The following is an 18,424-nucleotide window of genomic DNA, read 5'->3' on the forward strand; positions in this document are numbered from 1 at the left end:
CCAATATTGACTGGAATACTCTCTTTCAAATTCTAAAGGTGGCAGCGGTAAAATAGAGGGAGCGAAAGCTGTTCACCGTTTGTACAGGAACCAAATAGCAGTTATAAGAGTCGAGGGGCATGAAAGGGAGGCAGTGGTTGGGAAGGGAGTGAGACAGGGATGTAACCTCTCCCCGATGTTATTCAATCTGTATATTGAGCAAGCAGTAAAGGAAACAAAAGAAAAATTCGGAGTAGGTATTAAAATCCATGGAGAAGAAATAAAAACTTTGAGGTTCGCCGATGACACTGTAATTTTGTCAGAGACAGCAAAGGACTTGGAAGAGCAGTTGAACGATATGGACAATGTCTTGAAAGGAGGTTATAAGAAGAACATCAACAAAAGCAAAACGAGGATAATGGAATGTTGTCGGATTAAGTCGGGTGATGCTGAGGGAATTAGATTAGGAAATGAGACACTTAAAGTAGTAATGGAGATTTGCTATTTGGGGAGCAAAATAACTGATGATGGTCGAAGTAGAGAGGATATAAAATGTAGACTGGCAATGGCAAGGAAAGCGTTTCTGAAGATGAGAAATTTGTTAACAACGAGTACAGATTTAAGTGTCAAGAAGACATTTCTGAAAGTATTGGTTTGGAGTGTAGCCATGTACGGAAGTGAAACATGGACGATAAATAGTTTGGACAAGAAGAGAATAGAAGCTTTCGAAATGTGGTGTTACAGAAGAATGCTGAAGATTAGATCGGTAGATCACATAACTAATGAGGAGGTATTGAATAGAATTGGGGAGAAGAGGAGCTTGTGGCACTACTTGACTAGAAGAAGGGATCGGTTGGTAGGACATGTTCTGAGGCTTCAAGGGATCACCAATTTAGAATTGGAGGGCAGCTTGGAGGGTAAAAATGGTAGAGTGAGACCAAGAGATGAATACAGTAAACAGATTCAGAAGGATGTGGGTTGTAGTAAGTACTGGGAGATGAAGAACCTTGCACAGGATAGGGTAGCATGGAGAGCTGCATCAAACCAGTCTCAGGACTGAAGACCACAACAACAACAGCCACTTTTCCGTCTTTCTCATGGTATAGCCAGCCACTGTGGCTGAGTGGTTTTAGGCGCTTCAGTCTGGAGCCATGCTGCTGCTGCGGTCGCAATTTCGAATCCTGCCTCGGGCATGGATGTGTGTGATGTCCTTAGGTTAGTTAGGTTTCAGTAGTTCTAGGACTAAGGGACTGATGACCTCAGATGTTAAATTCCATAGTGCTCAGAGCCATTTGAACCATTTTATTTCTCATGGTATAGAGATAGAAACTGAAACTGCCCGAACAGGCCATGAAGGCCCAACGGTACCGACTGTCCGCCGTGTTTTCTTCAGACCACAGGCGTCACTGGAGGGGCACGTGGTCATCACACAGCTCTCTCTGCCGTACGTCAGTTTAAGAGACCCGATGGTATATAGACACCTGAGGATATTCCGTCTGCGACTGAAACTGGTTATTTAGTAATGTAACAATACGAATGCTGCGAACTATGATTTTTCCAAAACTCCCAGAAGCAGCAAAACATTCTACCCTCGAAGAAATACACATATTTTTGATTTTAATGATAAAATACTGTTATTGGCTGGCAGCTCAGTTGCACAAAACTTTTTCCATGACCGCTTACGGGGTTTAGAGCGGTCTCAAGTGTTCACAAGTGCACAAAAGAATCCGTCCGCCAGTTGGAGTAGGCCAGACACAGTTGGAGTACGCCACGCCAGACACCTGCTCTTAGTCCTCCTGGCTCACCTGGTGGCGGACAGCGCCCCCACGGCAACGAGCAGGGCAACCAGTGAGACGGCGTACCCCGCCTGAGAGGCCGCCTTCACCATGGGCAGCCAGCGCTGCAACAAACAGCACGCCACACAGGACGGTTCATCCGGGTTTCTCAGGCAGGTTATCAGCTCCAGTATCACACCACTTAAGACACTTTCACAGAAAAAGCTCTGCAGCGACAATTTTTTGTTAGAAAATGCCATTTATTTTGCAAAGTTTTTTATTTTGTTAGTTAGTTGTTTACTCTTTCATAGATAACTTATCACATGTCACACAAATCACAGTAATTGAAAAAGCTTATTTTTTTTTAAATGTACTGAGTTCAGCATGCAGTAGGATAATTGGGGAGTAGAGAAATTTGTGGCACAACTTGACTCGAAGGGATCGGTTGGTAGGACATATTCTGAGGCATCAAGGGATCACCTATTTAGTCTTGGAGGGCAGCGCGGAGGGTAAAAATCGTAGAGGGAGGCCAAGAGATGGATACACTAAACAGAGTCAGAAGGATGTAGGTTGCAGTAGGTACTGGGAGATGAAAAAGCTTGCACAGGATAGAGCAGCATGGAGACTTCCATCAAACCAGTCTCTGGACTCAAGACCACACACACACAACGCGAAGCACTGCGCACACACACACACACACACACACACACACACACACACACACACACACACATACACTCTCTGTAATCCCGTTACTCACGGCTTGATACCGGTTTCATTGATAGCTCAGTATTAACACTACGTGATTGCTACGAAGATTTGGATCATAAAGCAGTTGTCAAAATTTTTTGACTGTCAGATTTCGGATGCCATGAGATTTTTTAATGTGTACAACAGTATGCCGCATAGCTTGTAAAATTAACAAAACCATTCACTAATATCCTGACGTTTTCTGTCACATCATTCACCGAAGATTTCTTACACAAATATGAATACCCCTATGTACAGTAATACATACACTATGTGAAGAAAAATATCCGGAAGCTCCAAGAAACTACCGTTTTCAATATCAGGTGCATTTTGCTACCACCACCTGCCAGGCACTCCATATTAGTGACCTCAGTAATCATTAGACATCGTGAGGGAGCAGAATGGAGGTCTCAGCGGTTCTCACGGACTTCGAACGTGGTCAGGTGATTGGGTGTCACTTTTGTCATACGTCTGTACGCGAAATTTCCACACTCCTAAATCTCCATAGGTCCACTGTTTCCGATGTGATAGTGAAGTGGAAACGTGAAGGGAAACGTACAGCACAAAAGCGTACAGACCGCCCTCGTCTTTTGACTGACAGAGACCGCCAGCAGTTGAAGAGGGTAGTAATGTGTAATAGACAGAAATCTATCCAGACCATCACACAGGAATTCCAAACTGCATCAGAAGCCACTGCTAGAACTAGGACAGTTAGGCGTGAGGTGAGAAAACTTGGATTTCACGGTCAAGCGGCTGCTCGTAAGCCACACATCACGCCGGTAAATGCCAAACGACGCCTCGCTTTGTGTAAGGAACGTAAACATTGGACGATTGAACTGTGGAAAAGCGTTGTATGGAGGGACGAATAACGGTGCACAATTTAGCTATCCGATGGCAGGGTGTGGGTATGGCGAATGCCCGGTGTATGTCATCTACCGGCCTGTGTAGTGCCAGCAGTAAAATTCGGAGGCGGTGGTGTTATGGTGTGGTCCTGTGTTTCATGGATGGGGCACACACCCCTTGTTGTTTTGTGTGACACTATCACAGCACAGGCCTACATTAATGTTTTAAGCACCTTCTTGTTTGCCACTGTTGAAGAGCAATTCTGGGATGGCGACTGCATCTTTCGGCACTATGATGCACCTGTTCATAATGCACGGCCCGTGGCCGAGTGGTTACACGGCAATAACATCTCTGTAATTGACTGGCCTGCACAGAGTCCTAACTTGAATCCTATATAACTTCTTTTGGATACTTTGGAACGCCGACTTTGGGCCACGCCTCATTGTTTGTGTGATTTTTTCTTTATAATATTCTTTCCCATTTACAAGAAGGAGCACAATGATGTAGTAAGAGTGTATTGTGACAGCTTTTCATTACAGAACAAAAGTTATTTTAGTCTTCTCATGTTATCAGTAACTGCACACCAAGTCAATCTGCAATTTGAGTGTTTCTTTACCTTTAGAGGCCATTCCCAGATGCCTACAGATAGAACTTTTGGGCTGATTCAAGAAAAAGGTGAAAAAGTTGTATCCTTTTGCCAGAAGTGTACGACATCCTTTTTAAAGGCACTCAAAAATTGCATGTGTTAGGTGGTGATTTTAACTGGGTCAACTTCAAGAACTGTCCAAAGTCCGTACGCCGTCTTCAAAATGCATAAAGAAAATGGAAGTGAAGAAGATTAGTTTGCACGCACGAGGAGATCTCTTTGGTTTACAACAGCTAACCGTTCTATGTGAAATCACCTCATTGCGAACACAGAACTCAAAGATAAACAGTAAAATATGAGAATATTATGGTAAGGATTCGAAACTTAATTCTAAAAAGCCGTGTACAGCCTGCAAAAAAAGATATGTTTCACCTTCTTGTGGACGGGGTATTCAGTAAAAGAAGCGCCCCTTTATAAAAAAGCACTGATGAAGATAACAATACTGAATCTTCCAGTGACGTTAGTGACTAATCTGTAGCAAAAAATGTTTCAAATGGCTCTGAGCACTATGGGACTTAACATCTGTGGTCATCAGTCCCCTAAAACTTAGAACTACTTAAACCTAACTAACCTAAGGACATCACACACATCCATGCCCGAGGCAGGATTCGAACCTGCGAACGTAGCAGTCGCGCGGTTCCGGACTGAGCTCCTAGAACCTCTAGACCACCGCGGCCGGCTGTAGCAAAAGGATACTTTTTAATTGACGTAGGAACGAAGTCATGTACCACACATCCTGGAAGAGGATAGTGTGATGGTAGCTATTCGTGGATTACCTCCATGTGACCTGTAGACTTTGTTGTACGGTAGGTCTTTAACATTGTTGTGCATGGCTATAACAGTACTGGAGAAAGTGTCAGGGAAGGCCATTTAGTTCATTGTTCAGGTTGTGTGAAAATGATAATAATGAATAAAGTATTTAATGAAATAAAATTTTTCTGCAATATTTCTAAATCTTTAAGTTAATAACAGTTCAAAATAACTAAGGAAAAGTGTAAACTGCCGTACAAAACACTGCAGATGAATCAAGTAACTACATTTAATGCTTATAGTGGTATAATTTAACTACAAAATAACAGTTATCAAATTCAACACAGTTTTCTGCCAAAAGGTTCCAAATACATTTGTTTTTACCCAATAACAATTAAACAAATAGAAAAACTATCAGCGATACTTGGTGTAATGCGTCTCAGTAACAGAGCTACGAAATGTATTCTGATGCTACTCTGATTGTAAAATGTTTTTTGCCTCTCCTCTTAAATTAGATATTATAGATTTTGTACCTTTCGGAAATGAGCTTCTCAAATCCAGAAGTAAGTGCTAAGAGAAGTTTTCCAAGTACTGTTAGTCAGTCTTGTCTCTGAGTGACTGTGTCTCTTTTATAAACTTCAATTGTGACTGTTGTTGTGCTACACAAATTATCTTTGATTTCCGATTTGTTGAAATGGTATTCATCGTGCATTGTTTGCTGTCTACACCACGAGCAGCGCCATGTATGCTCGCTGCCTGTTGGAGCGAAACTGCACCTCTGTTTGGCATTCTGAGTTGTAAATTTTTAATACTCGCATGAGAGAATGGTTTCGCTACAAAACCTAAATTAACTTAGACCCTATACTATTCACTTACTTCCTCCGTCCCAAACACGTTGTTCTCCCACCTCATCAGCTAGCCAAGTGATCGCTATTGCCGGTTGAATCAGTCCTCAGTTTCCTGAGAAAGGCTGTATGAACTGGTCAATCAGGGGATTCTGTTTTCCCCAAGAAGCTACCTTACTTCTTTAATTATTATGGTTTTCACGATTGAGTGTAGATATTTGCTGAAACTTCAGCATCGAACTGCAGTACATCTTCCATCTATGCCTTTCATCCGTTTGGTTAGTCACAGCTTTAGTTTCGGTCATAGCCTCTTTCTAAAGGAAATTAATTGGTAACTACTGTTTCCCAGTTTTGGGTAACATTTTTAGTGCTTGGAAATCTAATCCCCATTTCGGCACGCCGGCCGGAATCGCCGTGCGGTTCTAGGCGCTACAATCTGGAACCCAGCGACCGCTACGGTCGCAGGTTCGAATCCTGCCTCGGGCATGGATGTGTGTGATGTCCATAGGTTAGTTAGATTTAATTAGTCCTAAGTTGTAGGAGACTGATGACCTCAGAAGTTAAGTCGCTTAGTGCTTCGAGCCATTTTGAACCCATTTCGGTACAGTCATGAACATGGATGCGATGCAGGTCGCACCCGTCATCTTTTGCGTTTTGGTTTGAAAGCCACTGAATTCCTTCTACAACTTGACAGGTTAAGGTCCCCAATGCATTGAATACACCTTATTTTATCCCCTTATTCTGTGGTAGTCCGAGTACACAATACAATGTGTACGTGGTGTGTACCTTATAGCTCACAAACAGGTGTCCTTCGTGATTTCTGTGGATGAATGACTTTTGAGGGTATAAGTGCAACGCATTGAAATACTGCAGCCAGACCGGTCTGTATTTATTTGAAACTGTAATCAACATGTGCCTAAAAACCTATTAAGGGATGCGTCAAAAGTATATGACCACTAACGCTACCTTTATTCATGAGAAAATTGGGATTTGCTAATGAGGTAATGGTGAAAATAAGCGTTAGGGAATGAACATCTCTTTTTTATAATCTTCCGTTACAACATGCACGTATCAAATTGATAATGTTGATCAGAAATTCCATAGGTCTACTGAAATATCTCAGTCCATCAAGTAAAACATACAGTATTTGCTTGCTTTAATGTCTTTTCGGTTCGATAAGTAATATATAGAAATGTTTCTCCTATTTGTTACTGACCTGCATATAATGTGGCTAGTATCCAAAAAAGTGGTCGAAGATCTTTATGTTGTAGATAAATCTTGTTGCGAAAGACATTTTGCATCTCGTGAGTGCTCGGAAACTTAGAACAGAAGCGCTGTGCGACATCGATTGCTTCAAAAGTACACCACTGGCTATTAAAATTGCTACACCAAGAAGAAATGTAGATGATAAACGGGTATTCATTGGACAAATATATTATACTAGAACTGACATGTGATTACAGTTTCACACAATTTGGGTGCATAGATCCTGAGATGTCGCCAAACACGGATGCGACCATCATGATGCTGTAAACAGAACCTGAATTCATCCGTTTTGCTATTCGTACACCCAAGTTCGTCGTTGAGTACACCATCGCAGGCGCTCCTGTCTGTGATGCAGCGTCAAGGGTAACCGCAGCCATGGTCTCCTAGCTGATTGTCCATGCTGCTGCAAACGTCGTCGAACTGTTCGTAAAAATGGTTGTTGTCTTGCAAACATCCCCATCTGTTGATTCAGGGATCGAAACGTGGATGCACGATCCGTTACAGCCATGCGGATAAGAAGCCTGTCATCTCGACTTCTTGTGATACGACGCTGTTGGGATCCAGCACGGCGTTCCGTATTACCCTCCTGAACCCACCGATTCCATATTCTGCTGACAGTCATTGGATCTAGACCAACGCGAGCAGAAATGTAGGCATACGATAAACCGGAATCGCGATAGGTTACAATCCAACCTTTATCAAAGTCGGAAACGTGATGGTACGCATTTCTCCTCCTCACACGAGGTATCACAACAACGGTTCACCAGGCAACGCCGGTCAACTGCCGTTTGTGTATAAGAAATCGGTTGGAAAATTTCCTCATGTCAGCACGTTGTAGGTGTCGCCACCAGTGCCAACCTCGTGTTAATGCTCTGAAAAGCTAATAATTTGCATATCACAGCATCTTCTTCCTGTCAGTTAAATTTCGCTACTGTAGCACTTCACCTTCGTGAGGTAGCAATTTTAAAAGCCAGCAGTGTATTTGTTGGGAAAATCAGAACTGGGATAGGGACATTTCTTTGTTATTCAGTTTTCGAATTCGTTCACCCCCTACGTGTGGCCGTTGCGCAGGTTGATCCGTTGCTAGTGCACAAGTTCCCACAGTTTTGATGCTGCTGCCTTGTCTCCGACGCTCGGCCAGAAAGCTGCAGAGTCGTGCGCTTCAGTGGATTGTGCTAAGTCTGTAGCGAGCGCCGGCCGCAGGCGTCGCCCGCGGCTAATTGTCTCAAACGCAGCGTATTATCCCAAAATCAGCGCCGCAAATCGCGTTATCTCGTCGCTAAAACAACGCTGCAGCCGCCCGTGCTGGATAGCGTGATGTTTACCAGCACCTGCTGAAATTCGCTGCTGCGTGAGGAGGTCCGCCGACAGCCTTCAAACGTTTTCCTAACTGGGGGAAAAGGCCTTGTTTTTTGTGCTTTTGCAATGAATATTGTCAATTCACAATGGTCTTGACGATAACTGTATACTATCATAAGGTGATAAAACTGCAAAAATTCGTTGCATCTTTCATTTATATGTTACTAAAGGATATAGATTCCAATTATGTAACCGTGGTCTATGTTGTGTGTACTTAGTACAGTGGATATACACTCCTGGAAATGGAAAAAAGAACACATTGACACCGGTGTGTCAGACCCACCATACTTGCTCCGGACACTGCGAGAGGGCTGTACAAGCATTGATCACACGCACGGCACAGCGGACACACCAGGAACCGCGGTGTTGGCCGTCGAATGGCGCTAGCTGCGCAGCATTTGTGCACCGCCGCCGTCAGTGTCAGCCAGTTTGCCGTGGCATACGGAGCTCCATCGCAGTCTTTAACACTGGTAGCATGCCCCGACAGCGTGGACGTGAACCGTATGTGCAGTTGACGGACTTTGAGCCAGGGCGTATAGTGGGCATGCGGCAGGCCGGGTGGACGTACCGCCGAATTGCTCAACACGTGGGGCGTGAGGTCTCCACAGTACATCGATGTTGTCGCCAGTGGTCGGCGGAAGGTGCACGTGCCCGTCGACCTGGGACCGGACCGCAGCGACGCACAGATGCTCGCCAAGACCGTAGGATCCTACGCAGTGCCGTAGGGGACCACACCGCCACTTCCCAGCAAATTAGGGACACTGTTGCTCCTGGGGTATCGGCGAGGACCATTCGCAACCGTCTCCATGAAGCTGGGCTACGGTACCGCACACCGTTAGGCCGTCTTCCGCTCACGCCCCAATATAGTGCAGCCCGCCTCCAGTGGTGTCGCGACAGGCGTGAATGGAGGGACGAATGGAGACATGTCGTCTTCAGCGATGAGAGTCGCTTCTGCCTTGGTACCAACGATGGTCGTATGCGTGTTTGGCGCCGTGCACGTGAGCGCCACAATCAGGACTGCATACGACCGAGGCACACAGGGCCTACACCCGGCATCATGGTGTGGGGAGCGATCTCCTACACTGGCCGTACACCTCTGGTGATCGTCGAGGGGACACTGAATAGTGCACGGAACATCCAAACCGTCATCGAACCCATCGTTCTACCATTCCTAGACCGGCAAGGGAACTTGCTGTTCCAACAGGACAATGCACGTCCGCATGTATCCCGTGCCACCCAACGTGCTCTAGAAGGTGTAAGTCAACTACCCTGGCCAGCAAGATCTCCGGATCTGTCTCCCATTGAGCATGTTTGGAACTGGATGAAGCGTCGTCTCACGTGGTCTGCACGTCCAGCACGAACGCTGGCCCAACTGAGGCGCCAGGTGGAAATGGAATGGCAAGCCGTTCCACAGGACTACATCCAGCATCTCTACGATCGTCTCCATGGGAGAATAGCAGCCTGCATTGCTGCGAAAGGTGGATATACACTGTACTAGTGCCGACATTGTGCATGCTCTGTTGCCTGTGTCTATTAGCCTGTGGTTCTGTCAGTGTGATCATGTGATGTATCTGACCCCAGGAATGTGTCAATAAAGTTTCCCCTTCCTGGGACAATGAATTCACGGTGTTCATATTTCAATTTCCAGGAGTGTAGTTTGCCGACATGGTAGACCAGCGTGTTCGGTTCTAGAGTTGACTTGCCTCTGTAATAAAAAAACTGAATGAAAAGATCAACAACGAACTTCAACGATTGTCATGTGACGTCCGCTACGACAAAATACAACTAACCATAACGAACAACCAGAAACCGCTTTAATTTTGAAGTCGCTATTACGCATCAGGGAGGTTCACACTAAAAGAAATAAAAGAAACAGAGAAGTGTTATCTGAAATTGCCGGCCGCAGTGGCCATGCGGTTCTAGGCGCAACAGTCTGGAACAGCGCGACCGCTACGGTCGCATGTTTGAATCCTGCCTCGGGCACGGATGTGCGTGATGTCCTTAGGTTAGTTAGGTTTTAGTAGTTCTAAGTTCTAGGGGACTGACGACCTCAGATGTTGACTCCCATAGTGCTCAGAGCCATTTGAACCATTCTCTTGTTATGTGAATTTCAGTACCCTGTGAGTCACAATAGATCTGTGCTGAGAACAGGTATGACTGATGGTAGCACTGCTGAAAATAAACACTTGCGTTCTGTATGAGGAGAATTCCGCGATTTTGAGGAAAAGCTGTGCTGTATCCGTGACACATAAACGTATCCAATACAAAGCAAGCCAAAAACGTTAACTATGATGAGGGCGAGACGAGATGACACTTCATTTGAGAACAATAGTAGGCGCTTTTTCCTGATCCCCCAAACAATCCTCACTTGGGCTTGAACCATTTGAGGGACCTTTATCCAAGTCGTGGAATCTGATATAAAAAGCGAAATTTTCTGTGGACTCTTGAAAGAGGACGCTTTGCAAGAATGTGGTTGATGCGTGGTTGTAAAAGGTACCAGGAGTTAAAACAGGCATTTTTGGACGAATTGTGTTTGAAGAGCACCTAGGACCAAACTAAACTGTGCATATGAATGACGGAAAAATACAATTACTCAGATTATGGAAATCCGAAACAGGTTTTCATAGAAATGATGAGGAGGAATCAATATCACAGTGTACCATATGAGATGGCAAAGTTGGTGAGGATATGACTAACCAAGTTGCCATATAGACTGTAATGTAAAATGGTCACAGCCAGACGACCTAGGAAAGACATATGAGAATTCCAGTCTCTTCTCCAAGTGCCAACTTACGACAGGGGAGTGAGATGAGAGTACAGATCCAACAGCCAAGAAACATACCTCCCTTGAAATCGCACGTCAGAGGAGTGGAGAGGATGGCAGTCACGTTACTAACCAATTGCCCGCATCTCGTGGTCGTGCGGTAGCGTTCTCGCTTCCCGCGCCCGGGTTCCCGGGTTCGATTCCCGGCGGGGTCAGGGATTTTCTCTGCCTCGTGATGGCTGGGTGTTGTGTGTTGTCCTTAGGTTAGTTAGGTTTTAGTAGTTCTAAGTTCTAGGAGACTGACGACCATAGATGTTACGTCCCATAGTGCTCAGAGCCATTTGAACCAAGTAACCAATTCGAAGCAATGGCAGGTGGAACTCAGGTCCCAAGTATAGAGCTTCAAGAAGCTTCAAGAAATAATTCAATAATAGGCACAACTTTGATCGCAATGACAGTTCTTAGAATCATGTCGGTCCTGTAGAAATCATAGAAATGTGGATACCTAGCCCACAAACTAACGTGCAGAACATGGCCACTGCAGTAACCTCTGACAAGTCATTAGAGATACGTGGACCCGGTAAATAATGAATGGCTGCTCGAATCACTATAAAAAAGGTTAGGAGAAATACAAGATTTTTATTAGCAGAAGAGAAAGAAGAAGAGGTCACTGGCTGTCCGTTGCTCAGATTGGTGATTGGTAGTTTTTAGTTGCCCTATCGTTGAGAAGAGAGGGTAGACACCATGCGTGATCCAGGAAAAATTCTGAAGCTTTAGCGTATAAGCAAGGAAGAGCTGCGAAATGCACTAAGCTCTGGCAGTATTGTAACATTGTGATACAAAAGAGTTGTAATAAATGTGTCGGATTCATAGAGAATAGCTTTGGAAGTAAACTGAGAACATGTTTGTGGGCTGATTCTCGTTGAATTCGTGCGGCGTTAAGTTTAGTGTTTTTTCAGTGATATTTCCTAAGAATGGAATCTGATGCATGGAGAGATCATCCTCATGGTCGGTGACATAAACTGGTTGGTAATCTGGCAGAATTTAAAGCGTGATAAGTGTGTGGAAGGAGATGTTTTAGAGAATTAATACAGAAGTTTCAAGCAGAAGGCTGAAGATATAAAATGTTACGTAGGGGGAGCACTTACAGTTGAGTAAGGCGTTATTGAGAATTTGCGGAGAGGTTGTAAGAGGAGAACTTTGAAAAGAAATAATGTTATGGAATTATTCTCGCAGTAGACAAATTGGATATTTGATATGAAGGGAAAAGTTGGGTTATCGATGGAAGCATCCTACATTGTGAGGCATAACTTCTGCGTTAGCTGAATTTTGTGTGGGTCTAGCTTGGCCGACTGGTAAGTGGTTACATTACGTCCCCACCATCTCTTTTGAAAAAATACATGATAGCTGCCACCGGAATGCTTAAAGGTGCTGAATGGGAGTCAGTTAACTGACAAAGAGTGGTGTAATGCTTCCTTTTGATGTTTTTGAAAGTAAAAAGAGAGCCATCGGATCCCTCTAACATACCTAAATTTGATAGCATTTCTTGAATCTAATGCTTTTCCGTGCCACTAGCCTCTCAGTAGGTTAGGGTAATGTATTACATACAGTTAAACGTTATAATCGTTGATCAAATGTGCTGCAGTTTTGTATTACCTATTTTTATCCTTCTTTAATTTAATATATTACCAATATTACACAAAAGTCTATTCTGTTACAGATTACTGGTAAACTGACTTATCCTTTTGCTGCTGATTAACTACATGTTTCTCTGTTTACCTTCTATTCCTAATTTCTCAAGTTGTCTTCACACGGGAATACATAGTAATAAAAGTCACATAACATGGGACAGGTTAGTAGCCTATAGCAACTATCCCCAATCAAACTGTAACAAACTGCCACGTATTTGCCATTTCTATATTCTGTTACAGATAAGTATCATTTTTCAGTAGCAGGGGTATTTTAAACATTTCATCATCAACCTGAAGTTAAGACTCCCATATGATACAACACTGACACTTAAATACAGAAGGCTACATTGCTGCTAAAAATCACTTGAAGAAGGGAAAATTACAAACAAGTGGAGAAACGTCCCTCTAATACTCCAGCGATCAGCAGGAGAAATGTACTATCAGGTGCTACCATCGACTGGAAGGAATTTGCGTTACTACAACTGATTAATTAGTATCCGCATGCAAAAAGCCGCCACGTATAATAACTTGCCCAGGTCTCGCCTGGAATGTATAATGTCCTAACACAGCGTAGAGACATTTCCGAAGTTAGTGCGACATTTAATGATTCATTCTGTTAAGAACAAGTTTTTGTGTTTTATCTATTCGAAAGTAACGAATCTAGCCACAATGTAATCCAACATTTCGTGAGTTTATATTTTTCTCTCTCCACTATGGTTCATATATGCATTTTCTCGAACGTATAAGATAATAACGACGAAAGTGATGGTGTCTTCTATTGCAGCCTGGTGGGTCACGCGATACTACCTCATAAGATAACAATCTGTTCCCTTGTGTCTGTGTGATGGATGGAAATAACTTGAGGTGGTAGCGACACATACACACCACATTTCCATATAAGCAAGTGTCGGTTGTTCCTGATTCTGAGTAAGAAAGAAAACAGATCCAGTTGAGCTGAAGAAACGCAAAGCGCACATAAAGATGGGCAGCCATAGACTGCAGACAAGCCAGACACGGTCTTGCACCTAGAACAATACACTTTGTGATCAAAAGTATCCGGACACCTGGCTGCAAATGACTTACAAGTCCGTGGAGCCATCCATCGGTAATCCTGAAATTCAATATGGTGTTGGCCCACCCATAGCCTTGATGACAGCTTCCACTCCAGGCATACGTTCAATCAGGTGCTGGAAGGTTTCTTGGGGAATGGCAGCCGATTCTTCACGTATTGCTGCACTGAGGAGAGGTACCGATGGCGGTCGATGAGGCGTGGCCAAAAGTCGGCGTTCCAAACCATCCAAAAGAAGTTCTATAGGATTCAAGTTAGGACTCTGTGCAGGCCAGTCAATTACAGAGATGTTATTGCCGTGTAACTACTCCGACACGGGCCGTGCCTTATCAACAGGTGCACCATAGTGCCGAAAGATGCAATCGCCATCCCAGAATTGCTCTTCAACAGTGGCAAACAATAAGGTGCCTAAAACATCAATGTAGGCCTGTGCTGTGATAGTGTCACAAAAAACAACAAGGGGTGCGTGCCCCCTCCATGAAACACAAGAGAACACCATAATACCACCGCTCGGCCACTCCGGCCGGCTCGTATATCAGGCATTAGCTGCAAGTGTCCTATTTCCTAATTTCAAACCCTAAATTGAATTTCGTAACAACAGATAGTAAAGGGTGATGAAAATTTAATAGTCATGGGTGACTGGAATTCGGAAGGAGGAAAAGGGAGAGAAGGTGAATATGGATTGGGAGTAAGAAATGAAAGAGGTAGACGTCTGGTAGAATTTTGCACAGAGCATAACTTAATTATAGCTAACACTTGGTTCAAGAATCATAAAAGAAGGTCGTATACATGGAAGAACCCTGGAGATAATAAAAGGTATCAGATAGATTATATAATGGTAAGCCAGAGATTTAGGAACCAGATTTAAAATTGTAAGACATTCCCACGGGCAAATATGGGCTCTGACCACAATCTATTGGTCATGAACTGTAGATTAAAACTGAAGAAGCTACAAAGGAGAATGGACCTGGATAAACTGACTAAACCAGAGGTTGTAGAGAGTTTCAGAGAGAGCTTAAGGGAACAATTGACAGTAATGGAGGAAAGAAATACAGTAGAAAAAGAATGGGTAGATCTGAGTTATGAAGCAGTGAAGGCAGTAGATGATCAAGTAGGTAAAAAGACGAGGGCTAATAGAAATTCTTGGGTAACAGAAGAAATATTGAATTTAATTGATGAAAGGAGAAAATATAAAAATACAATAAATGAAGCAGGCAAAAAGGAATTCAAACGTCTCAAAAATGAGATCGACAAGAAGTGCAAAATGGCTAAGCAGGGATGTCTAGAGGACAAATCTAAGGATGTAGAGGCTTATCTCACTAGGGGTAAGAGAGATACTGCCTACAGGAAAATTAAACAGACCTTTGGAGATAAGAGAACCACTTGTATGAACATCAAGAGCTCAGATGGAAACCCAGTTGTAAGCAAAGAAGGGTAAGCAGAAAGGTGGAAGGAGTATATAGAGGGTCTATACAAGGGCGATGTACTTGAGGACAATATTATGGAAATGGAAGAGGATGTGGATGAAGATGAAATGGGAGATACGATACTGCGTGAAGAGTTTGACAAAGCACTGAAAGACCTGAGTCGAAACAAGGCCCCCGGAGTAGACAACATTCCATTAGAACTACTGACGGCTTTGAGAGAGCCAGTCATGACAAAACTCTACCATCTGGTGAGCAAGATGTATGAGACGGGCGAAATACCCTCAGACTTCAAGAGGAATACAATAATTCCAATCCCAAAGAAAGCAGGTGTTGAGAGATGTGAAAATTACCGAACTATCAGTTTAATAAGTCACAGCTGCAAAATACTAACGCTAATTCTTTACAGACGAATGGAAAAACTGGTAGAAGCCGACCTCGGGGAAGATCAGTTTGGATTCCGTAGAAATATTGGAACACGTGACGCAATACTGACCTTACGACTTACCTTGGAAGAAAGATTAAGGTAAGGCAAACCTACGTTTCTAGCATTCGTAGACTTAGAGAAAGCTATTGCCGATGTTGACTGGAATACTCTATTTCAAATTCTAAAGGTTATTTACAATTTGTACAGAAACCAGATGGCAGTTATAAGAGTCGATTTACATGAAAGGGAAGCAGTTGTTGGGAAGGGAGTAAGACAGGTTGTAGCCTCTCCCCGATGTTTTTCAATCTGTGTATTGAGCAAGCAGTAAAGGAAACAAAAGAAAAATTCGGGGTAGGTATTAAAATCCATGGAGAAGAAATAAAATCTTTGAGGTTCGCTGATGACATCGTAATGCTGTCAGAGACAGCAAAGGACTTGGAACAGCAGTTGAATGGAATGGATAGTGTCTTGAAAGGAGGATATAAGATGAACATCAACAAAAGCAAAACGAGGATAATGGAACGTAGTTGAAATAAGTCGGGTGCTGCTGAGGGAATTAGGTTAGGAAATGAGTCACTTAAAGTAGTAAAGGAGTCTTGCTACTTGGGGAGCAAAATAACTGATGATGGTCGAAGTAGAGAGAATATAAAATGTAGACTGACAATGGGAAAGAAAGCGTTTCTGAAGAAGAGAAATTTGTTAACATCGAGTATAGATTTAAGTGTCAAGAAGTCATTTCTGAAAGTACACTCCTGGAAATGGAAAAAAGAACACATTGACACCGGTGTGTCAGACCCACCATACTTTCTCCGGAAACTGCGAGAGGGCTGTACAAGCATTGATCACACGCACGGCACAGCGGACACACCAGGAACCGCGGTGTTGGCCGTCGAATGGCGCTAGCTGCGCAGCATTTGTGCACCGCCGCCGTCAGTGTCAGCCAGTTTGCCGTGGCATACGGAGCTCCATCGCAGTCTTTAACACTGGTAGCATGCCGCGACAGCGTGGACGTGAACCGTATGTGCAGTTGACGGACTTTGAGCCAGGGCGTATAGTGGGCATGCGGGAGGCCGGGTGGACGTACCGCCGAATTGCTCAACACGTGGGGCGTGAGGTCTCCACAGTACATCGATGTTGTCGCCAATGGACGGCGGAAGGTACACGTGCCCGTCGACCTGGGACCAGACCGCAGCGACGCACGGATTCACGCCAAGACCGTAGGATCCTACGCAGTGCCGTAGGGGACCGCACCGCCACTTCCCAGCAAATTAGGGACACTGTTGCTCCTGGGGTATCGGCGAGGACCATTCGCAACCGTCTCCATGAAGCTGGGCTACGGTACCGCACACCGTTAGGCCGTCTTCCGCTCACGCCCCAACATAGTGCAGCCCGCCTCCAGTGGTGTCGCGACAGGCGTGAATGGAGGGACGAATGGAGACGTGTCGTCTTCAGCGATGAGAGTCGCTTCTGCCTTGGTGCCAAAGATGGTCGTATGCGTGTTTGGCGCCGTGCAGGTGAGCGCCACAATCAGGACTGCATACGACCGAGGCACACAGGGCCAACACTCGGCATCATGGTGTGGGGAGCGATCTCCTACACTGACCGTACACCTCTGGTGATCGTCGAGGGGACACTGAATAGTGCACGGTACATCCAAACCGTCATCGAACCCATCGTTCTACCATTCCTAGACCGGCAAGGGAACTTGCTGTTCCAACAGGACAATGCACGTCCGCATGTATCCCGTGCCACCCAACGTGCTCTAGAAGGTGTAAGTCAACTACCCTGGCCAGCAAGATCTCCGGATCTGTCCCCCATTGAGCATGTTTGGGACTGGATGAAGCGTCGTCTCACGCGGTCTGCACATCCAGCACGAACGCTGGTCCAATTGAGGCGCCAGGTGGAAATGGCATGGCAAGCCGTTCCACAGGACTACATCCAGCATCTCTACGATCGTCTCCATGGGAGAATAGCAGCCTGCATTGCTGCGAAAGGTGGATATACACTGTACTAGTGCCGACATTGTGCATTCTCTGTTGCCTGTGTCTATGTGCCTGTGGTTCTGTCAATGTGATCATGTGATGTATCTGACCCCAGGAATGTGTCAATAAAGTTTCCCCTTCCTGGGACAATGAATTCACGGTGTTCTTATTTCAACTTCCAGGAGTGTATTTGTATGGAGTGTAGCCAAGTATGGAAGTGAAATAGTTTGGCCAAGAAGAGAATAGAAGCTTTCGAAATGTGGTGCTACAGAAGAATGCTGAAGATTAGATGGGTAGATCACATAACTAATGTGGAGGTATTGAATAGAATTGGGGAGAAGAGGAGCTTGTGGCACAACCTGACTAGAAGAAGGGATCTGTTGGTAGGACATGTTCAGAGGCTCCAAGGGATCACCAAATTAGTATTGGAGGACAGTGTGGAGGGTAAAAATCGTACAGGGAGACCAAGAGTTGAATACACTAAAAAGGTTCAGAAGGATGTAGGTTGCAGTAGGTACTGGGAGATGAAGAAACTTGCACAGGATACAGTAGCATGGAGAGCTGCATCAAACCAGTCTCAGGACTGAAGATCACAACAACAACACATATGTAAAAGAAAATAACCTGTTATGACGATTAAATATTTACATTTGAACTAAATTATTTAAATGTTGCAATGAATCATAAGAACTCCCAGTACAGAAATACAAGTGCATGGTTAGGAATATGAGAGTACGCTTTCTAGCAAAGTACCCTACAAAATAGTTTTTTCAGTTCTCAACCAAAATATATGAAATGAACATTGATCAAAATAACTGTGTTTTCCTAGCCTTTAAATTAGCAATGTAGTAAGG

General features: G+C 44.3%; 1 protein-coding gene across 1 annotated transcript in view; it reads right to left on the minus strand.

Moving 5' to 3' along the window:
• Positions 1 to 18,424, minus strand: part of LOC126336075 (secretin receptor-like) — a 189,444-nt gene that overhangs the window by 125,188 nt on the left and 45,832 nt on the right. Inside the window, exon 4 of the mRNA XM_049999554.1 lies at positions 1,785 to 1,981. Within this exon, the coding sequence (XP_049855511.1) occupies positions 1,785 to 1,981 (197 nt within the window). The remainder of the gene's footprint in view (positions 1 to 1,784; positions 1,982 to 18,424) is intronic.

This window comes from Schistocerca gregaria, chromosome 2 (genome assembly GCF_023897955.1).
Source record: "Schistocerca gregaria isolate iqSchGreg1 chromosome 2, iqSchGreg1.2, whole genome shotgun sequence".
Taxonomy (NCBI): domain Eukaryota; kingdom Metazoa; phylum Arthropoda; class Insecta; order Orthoptera; family Acrididae; genus Schistocerca; species Schistocerca gregaria.